The following is an 8,839-nucleotide window of genomic DNA, read 5'->3' as shown; positions in this document are numbered from 1 at the left end:
AAAAAAAAAAAAAAAAAACTGGACCGAAAAACTTGGTCATATGATGCTTGATTGCATCTTCTCCATGGTTTTGCCGTGAGTCCTCCTGAGTGCGCTGTTGTTTGTGTTCACATCGCCCCCGTCATCCGGGCAGCCATTGGCCAACATGACCTTTACACAATCGTCCGCCCCGATGCTCCGGGCGTAGGCGAGAGCCGTCCTGCCGTCAGCGTCTACTGCTTTCACGTCTCCGTTGTACTGTAAAGAAATGATCACAAATGAGTCAACAGGTTGCAAAGATAAAAATGTACACGGACTAATGCGATTGTTAGGCACATAATTCCCTGCTTCCGCAAGCGCCAATTTTTGCTTTTGGAGCCATGAAGTTGGGCCCTGGGTGATTGAAAGAATGATCTGAACACTCACCCAGACTAAGAGTTGCGCAATGACCACATTACCCATGGCACAGCTGAGATGTAATGCTGACCTGCCGTCTCCGTCACCGTAGTGGTAGTTAACGTCATCCTGACTGGCATGTATTAGTATCAGCATGACGGAGCGTACATCCTCCTTGATCACAGCTTCCATTAGTTGCTATACGGGTTGAAAATCAAGTGCAGGATTAGTAAGCATTCAATTCAGAAGTTTCAGTCTTGTAGATGTTACATGATTACATGGTCTGTCCCAACAGTTTTTGGAATGTGTCTCCCGAATCCCCCCAAAAGCTAGGAAGATTGGGGCAAGACAGGGCATAGCCATGGTGTAGATTTGAATGGACATTTCAGGGATATTCAATCACAATTTGTCTGTTTTCAAAGGGCAAAATTATTGGAAATCATAATTAAATAGGAAGAATTTCATGCCTGTACCAATGCCAGGCCGAAATTGAGAAAATTGCTTTGAAAGAGCATGCAGTTGCATATCGTAAACTTACACCAAATCCTTTGCACTAAACAAATTTGGTTTTTTAAATACAGTCAAAAATAGTGACAAATGTTACTAATGAAACTTCAGCATTGATGTCACATCGTCACCATCTTGGAAGTATAACAATAATGAAACGATGGAACGCATGTTCCACTTCAAAGATGGCGCCGGGGTGATGTCAATGCATAAGGTCCACTTCCAGACTATCCTCTGCAAAACCTCATCTTGACCTCCGAGCGAGGGCGTCCTACTGCAGTGGCGTCAAATAAATAAACTAACGCAGATCAATTTAACAGCCTACCTGTCCCAGCGGTCTGTCTGTGAACGGTGGTGGAGCTACAAATTCCTTCTTCTCATATTTTGCCCTGATCCATTTTTCCTTTTCCTCCCTCCCGGATGCCACAGGCGGCCTCGTCTGGTTCCGTAACGACCCCTCCCACACATTGTTTGTCACCGTGTTGCCTATGGACAGCATGACCGCTGTTAACTCGGGCCTGTTGGTCACAATAACACACACACACAGTTTAAAGGGTCTATGCAACTTTTGTAGGACAAAAAACACAATGTCCACAGATTTACACTAAACTTACACAGTTTGAAGATAATGATAGTAGAAAGCTTCCCTGAAAATATTACGTGCTGAGGTGCTGTAGTTTTTGGTAAATGAGTAAAACAATGTCATGAAAATAATTTTCGTGTAATGAGACGAAAATTATTTTAATCATTTACAAACGTATTTTCATGACATTGTTTACTAATTTCTCAAAAACTACAGCACCTCAGTAAGTAATATTTGAAGGGAAGCTTTCCACTATCATTATCTTCAAACCCTGTAAGTTTATTGTAAATCTATGGACATTTTGAAAAAGTACCCAAATCCTTTAAAGAGTAGGTACATGTATGTCTGGTGGCATTAAAAACTTACTTGGTTACAATGTAGAAGTACAACTGGTATCAAACATTTTGTGGATCAGTTCACTTTGAAGTGTTGTGGTAATGACAACAAATGTTTTTGTTTTTTTATCCACTAAAATTTGAATCTGAGAGTCATTACTGACAGTAATGACTCTCAGATTGTGCATATTCCAATTACAGATCCTTCTTCCTGCATGGACGACTAGTTTGGCTTAGTAACTCGATAGGAATACTCACGGCCACTCGTCGAGTTGTAATGAGCGCACTCTTGAGACATGTGAGCCCAGATTTCTGTGGATCCCCGAGCACTCGATGCATATTAGAGCACCCAGGTTGAGACTAGCCCAGTCTGGATCTGCCATAAGATTCAAACATAAAGTGATGAAAACACATGACGCGTAAACATGGCTCGCCAATTTGGTAACGGGACGGCAAGATAAATACTAAAGCTGTTTGGTAACATACATGTACAGGATTGGATGGTTTGAGGCACATTTATTTGCTAATGGTTACCATGTCATCTCGAAGATGACTTTCAAAGGGCAGTCATAAATAAATAAATAAAAAAAAATAATAAAAATAAAAAAAAATTACAGATAAACATGTAAACCTATACATAAATATTAAAAAAATAAAACAGAAGGATAGTAGGCCTATATTATGACAAGCATATTACAATGCAAACGATGGCAATAATGCAAATAAGGCAATATCTAGTATAACACACCTCTTGCTTGTTCTGCAACACACTCTCAATATAAAAAACTATACGCATATTGACTGGCATTATTATATACGCAAGCACAACAAAAAGTCAAGTAGAAAACTCATCAACTCTGACCACTATAAAACTCTACAAGTTATTTTTGCTAACACACATCCGTGTATGGGTATAAAAAAAAAAAAAAAAAAATTAATAAAACTCTACAAAGAAAGCCTTCAACGAAGTTAAAAAATTAACATTGTTATTAATAGACATGTACATGTATCACTCAGAGTGACTGATACACTGTACCATACAAGTTTGATATTAAATCGGGACCATTAATGAAGTGAGCCAGGCAAGCACGAATATCAATATATTTGGCTGTTATTGCCCAATACTGCAGTTAGATTCCAGTAACTGCAGTTAAATTCCATTTAAGCATGGTGTCAAACTCAATACAGAGAGCTTGTGGTGTATGATACCTTGTAGTGACACCACAGCCAGCTACTTCAGGGTAATTTCAAAAGACAAAAGGAGGCTTGTCTTGAAATACCAAATGACAATATATATACAAACCAGAACAAAAACAATAAACAAACAAATATCAACAATGTTAGACTTCCTCCAAAGAGGAATGCAATGAACAAAAATAATAATTATGATAATAACAACAGTTATATGAAAGGTATTAATAATAATATCAATGGCAAGAAGGAGCTTTGCAGAATGACAACATCAATATTACATAACACAGCAGGGCCCAATTCATAAAGCATGTAAGCACAAAAGCTTTATAAGCACGGAAAACTCTTGCTTACCAAAAGTAGGTTACCAGTCAAACTAATGTGCATTTACCATTGATGTGAATGGTACACCAATAATTTCTTGCTTAGCAAAGGAATTTGCTATTTAGAATTTTCTGCCAAACAGCATTATAAAATTGGGCCCAGTTTGGCAACAAAGCAGAAATGCATTAAAGAAACGATTTGAAAAATTTTGGGGGTAATTATTTTGTTCTTTTTTTTCACTCACTTGGTGAACTGCAGTCCGCACACATATTATTTCCAGCAACTTTACGAATGGTCTCGACGGCAGCCGACCTCTCCACGTTGGTCATGAGGCCTTTGGCGCTGACATTGGCCTGTAGACATGCTAGGATCTGCTGTTCGATTGCCGTCACCCAAACATCACGCTCCTACGAAGAGACAAAAAACAAAAACCATAACTGACGCACCGAGTATATTATGCAAATAGATCAACTCATGGGAAAAACACGTAGGAATGCAGAAATGGTATTTTTCTAATAAAACATATCACAAGTAATAAACAATAACACAAACAAGCACCATGTCAATTAATGTACATATATGTATGAGAAGGTAATTATCATGTAGTTATTGTTATTGCTTTCATCTTACTTATACATGTACATGCACCGTCATCTATACTCTGTATACTTGTATAATAACAACAATAACTATCTAGCATAAAAACACATGAAAATTAAAAATTTACAGTAACGAAAACAGTGGCCTTACAAAACACAACAAGAAACACAGAGAAGTTAATACAGAAAAATACTAAAGACTAGTATTGTAGAAGAGAAAAACCTAGCCATGAAAATAAAACATACTGTTGTTTGATGATGAATTGCAGAAAGGCAGGTTCATTTAAATTCTTACAAAAAGGCCATTGTTTGTTGAGGCTGAACACCTTTCAATCATAGCCGTCCCCCCCCCCCCACACCCACCCTCTCCCCACAGGCATCTAGCAATACATTCCAATTATGATAATGAGTAAGACACAGTCTTCCTGCAGACTTAAGAAATTTGAACTCCAACGCTGTTTTTAAACCACTTCTCAAAACTTATCTGTTTAGTGTTGAATACATCTAGACTTGTTAAATTGTTTGTGTACATCGATTCATGCATTTTTGCTGTGAGTTGTACATGTACATGTACCTTTTGTAAAAGTTTAAAGTTTTGCCTGGTTTGATTTGTATCAATTTCTTATCTTTTTAGCATTTTTTTTCTTTTTTTTTTTTGCTTTTTTAATAATGTATAGTGTTCTAACCTTTGTAATGTACATGTACAGCGCCTATGAGCATTTTATTGGATATAATTATGGCACTTTTATTATGTACATGTACATTACTACAATACTGGCATTCAAACTGATACAAAAGCATGACAGCCACACATAGCAACCTTGACCTTGTAACCCAACTCAATCCCAAACACAATACCCAACAGGCTACGATGTCAAACACTTCTTAAATGTGTCACCAAATTATCAAAATGAGATTCGTGTAGCCTTTTGTGCCGAGCTGTTAAACGTTCCTCACAGACTGAGGTTAAAGGCACTGGGGTGGATTTCACAAAGAGTTAGGACTAGTCCTAACTTAGGACTAGTCCTAACTTAGGACTAGTCCTAGGAGATATACAAAACGTATGGCTCATCCTAAGTTAGGACTAGTAACTCGTCCTAACTCGAGATAAGACTGGTCTTAACTCTTTGTGAAATCCACCCCTGGGCACCTTTTGGTAAATGTCAAAGACAAGTATTCTCACTTGGTGTAGCCCAAAATATGCACGAAATAATAAATCTGTGAACATTTTTAATCAATTAGTCATCAAAACTGCAAGAGCACAAATTTGAGTGCTCTCAGATGCATAACAAACAAGTCTTTTAATATTGGAGTGAGAAATTACCTCTTTATTAAAAACTACATTACTTCAGAGGGAGCCGTTTCTCACACTGTGTTATATGACCAACAGCTCTCCATTGCTCGTTACCAAGTAAGTTTTTTTGCTTACTATTATTTTGAGTAATTACCAACAGTGTCCACTGCCTTTAAGGGCTGCCAATCCAGAACAGACCCCAGACTGGCTGGCATGCCTTGATGTAGTCCCCCACTGCAGGCGCACCATAACAAACAAGTGTGAAACAAGTTAGACTGTCTGCTCACAGCTCAAGGTGGTATAACGCCTTCCCTTTTATCCGATAAACAGTTATATTCAACACATCTACAGGTGTGCCGACACACACGACACACGCATCAGACAAGATGGCCACATGCTATAAATGTCTCAATGACCGAGAAAAAAGCGCCAACTGTTACAATTTACAACCCCAAGGTATGAGATGGACTATGGTTCGGGTATTTTGGGGGGAAAATTTAATAAATGCTAACTTACCTCAGCAGATGAGACTTCAAAATTCCACTGCCTGTTGTCAAGTGAAACGATGACAAATTCATATTCGTCTGTATCTGTACAAAATATAAGAAAGAAAGTTCTAATCAGTACTTATTGTGATTCAAACAATCTACTAATCAGTCAATAAATCAATCAATCTACCAATAAATCAATCAATCTACCAATAAATCAATCAATCAATTAGCCAACCAATCTAGCAATTAATCAACCAACCAATCAATTAACAAACCAATACATAAATTAATCAATCATCAATCAATCATTGACCAATCGGTCAATAAATCAATCAATCAATTAATTAATTAATCAATAAGTCATTAAATCAATCAATCACTGCTAAATCAATCAATTAACCAATCGATAAATAAACAACACTTAAAATACACACACAAACAAACCAACATTTTACACTGTTGTAGTTTGCATGTCTGCAAAGGGTTGTTGGTTGATCCATTTTTCCCTCTGTACTCCTTTATTAAAGGGAAGGTACACTGTTGGTAATTGTCAAAGACCAGTGTTCTCACTTGGGGTACATTATCTCAACATATGCATAAATTAACAAACCTGTGAAAATTTGATCTCAATTGATCATAAGAGTTGGGAGAAATTGATGCAAGAAAAAACACCCTTGTTGGACGAATTTGTCTGTTTTCAGATAGGAATAAAGGACTTCTAGCTTGAAGTCTTTTATTATTTAGTGAGTAATTGCCTCTATTTCAAGATCTATGCTACTATAGAGGGAGCCGTTTCTCAAAATGTTTTATACTATCAACAGCTCTCCAATGCTCGTTACCAAGTCAGTTTTTAAATTAATATTTGTTTTGAGTATTACCAAACGTGTACCTTCCCTTTAACTGTAGTTGTATCTTTACAATGCCAACAGCTGAAAACTAAACGAGAGCTTCAAAATAAGACAAAATTTATTTTTAGCACGTAATGTGTTTTTTCCTAGCTTGTCCAAACTACTTTCGGCATAATACTATTTGATTTGAAAATCGTTATTTGTAGAACATAAATATCAAGAAGGAAGTGACCATTTTCCTTTCATTTTCTTTGGAGTTGTGATAAGGAAACCTGTTAAAACATAGCCATTGTATTTTTATAGTTAAGAACAACATTCTTAATTTTGGTTTTTACCCAATGTAAGATTCTGCGTGCGTCACTCTTGAATTTCAAACGTTTTCAAACACCTTTATTGTAATTCTCAGGAGACATTACATCACCGCTGAACAGTGATGTAATGTCTCCTGAGAACGCACGCAGAATCTTACACCCAATCCATGCACCGATGTGTGTTAGCACTGTTTACTCAGTACTTTCCCCGAGTCCTGTGAAAAAATATCACAGGCATGTTACTCGGTGGGATTCAAACCCACGACATTTGCAATTCTAGAGCCGTGTCTCACCAACTAGACTACCGAGGTTGCCCGGTAGCTAGAGGCAGTTAGAACCCTATGTTTTGGCAGCGGGTACTGCAAGGATATAATAGATGTTAAATCTTCTTTGTACTTGGCAGCTCTATGAAATTGGGCCCATGGGAGTTGTTGTTCCCTAGATCGTCTCTAACCTTCTTGTTGATTTGACGTGTCCACATTCTTGCCTCCTCCAGAGCTCCTCATCCGTCTGTGTTTCTTCTTAGACGATTCCTTCCCTCCTACGAGATTACCCATTTGGGGGAACGCCATCGGAGTGTCCATGCCATTTGCAATACCTAATTCAAGTAACATCAAAAAGTATACATATTTATTTTTCATCTCAGTTTATTTCAAACCAAATGTCACAACAAAACTTAGTTATTTGGAGCTTACAAAAAAGGTAAAACCTCAAACAATTGATGCATCAATCTAAAATTGTTTGAAATTGAGAAATTGTTACTGATGGGTTGTTATCAAGATTTATTACGAGTGCCAGCAACAACTTTGGGAAATTTCTGTAGTGTCTATTTGAATAACTGCATTGTTTTATAAAATAATAATAAATAATAATAATTGTAATGTGCACATATCCACCCTGATGGGTGTTCAAGGTGCTGAATTATCAAGAGCTCTCTAGTGCTCTATACCAAATCAGTTTCAGGGCCCAATTTCATAGAGCTGCTAAGCACACAAATTTGCTTAGCATGAAATTTTTGACTTGATAATGACAACCAACCAAATTTTCACGTGATTTTCAGGATAAGGAAACAACAGCTGAATGCCAGTAACAAGCAATATGCAATAAATGGAAATGTGTTTGGTAACCTTGTTTTTATCAAGAAAGAAATTTCATGCTAAGCAAATTTGGGTGCTTAGCAGCTCTATGAAATTGGGCCCGGGTCATTAACTTGTAGGGCAATTCCCAACTGAATACCATATATATAAGTTAAGAAAATGGAACAATATAATTTGGTAATATCTTCTTTAGTCTCAAGGCCTAAACAAAACCCCCATAAAACACAAACAACAAACAACACCTTTGATGAGTAATTGGCAAATTCTTTGAAGCGTTCACACGATAAGTAACCCCAAACAAATTAATTGAACGGCAATGCACTCCATGCTGTTATTGTGTGTTAGTCATACTTCGACAACCACTGTGCTATGTCAGTATGTAAATCATTTCCTTAAAGATGAGTTAGAACACAAACCTTAGAATGGTATATGCATACTATTATTATTTGTACTCAAGACTTGACAAGACTCTGAAGGATTTCAGCACAGTGTACACTACATACACTGTACTTTATTTAAGGTAAACCTGCTACTAGTTTTTTGAAATTCTGATTTATTTGGGTGTGTTCAACCCAAAAGCCTATCACGCGCGACCAGTAGTTGTTAAAAACACTAGACACCTTTGGTAATTGTCAAAGACCAGTCTTCTCACTTGCTGTATCTCATCATATGCATGAAATAACAAACCTGTGAAAATTTGAACACAATTGGTCGTCGGAGTTGCGAGATAACTATGAAAGAAAAAAACACCCTTGTCACACAAAGTTGTGTGCTTTCAGACGCTTGATTTCGAAACCTCAAGTTCTTAACTTGAAGTCTCGAAATCAAAATCGGGGAAAATTACTTCTTTCTCGAAAACTACGTCACTTCAGAGGGAGCCGTTT

General features: G+C 37.2%; 1 protein-coding gene across 2 annotated transcripts in view; it reads right to left on the bottom strand.

The window, feature by feature from the left end:
• Window positions 1–8,839, bottom strand: part of LOC117288123 (arf-GAP with GTPase, ANK repeat and PH domain-containing protein 1-like) — a 57,128-nt gene continuing 48,289 nt past the window's right edge. For both annotated transcript variants that reach the window (XM_033768823.1, XM_033768824.1), the window contains 7 exons: window positions 7,313–7,456; window positions 5,725–5,798; window positions 3,560–3,722; window positions 2,059–2,176; window positions 1,208–1,400; window positions 406–573; window positions 1–237 (listed from right to left, as the gene is read on the bottom strand). In XM_033768823.1, coding sequence (XP_033624714.1) covers window positions 37–237; window positions 406–573; window positions 1,208–1,400; window positions 2,059–2,176; window positions 3,560–3,722; window positions 5,725–5,798; window positions 7,313–7,456 — 1,061 coding nt within the window. In that variant the 3' untranslated portion in view covers window positions 1–36. The remainder of the gene's footprint in view (window positions 238–405; window positions 574–1,207; window positions 1,401–2,058; window positions 2,177–3,559; window positions 3,723–5,724; window positions 5,799–7,312; window positions 7,457–8,839) is intronic.

This window comes from Asterias rubens, chromosome 3, assembly GCF_902459465.1.
Source record: "Asterias rubens chromosome 3, eAstRub1.3, whole genome shotgun sequence".
Taxonomy (NCBI): domain Eukaryota; kingdom Metazoa; phylum Echinodermata; class Asteroidea; order Forcipulatida; family Asteriidae; genus Asterias; species Asterias rubens.
This window is presented reverse-complemented; position numbering and strand designations above follow the sequence as displayed.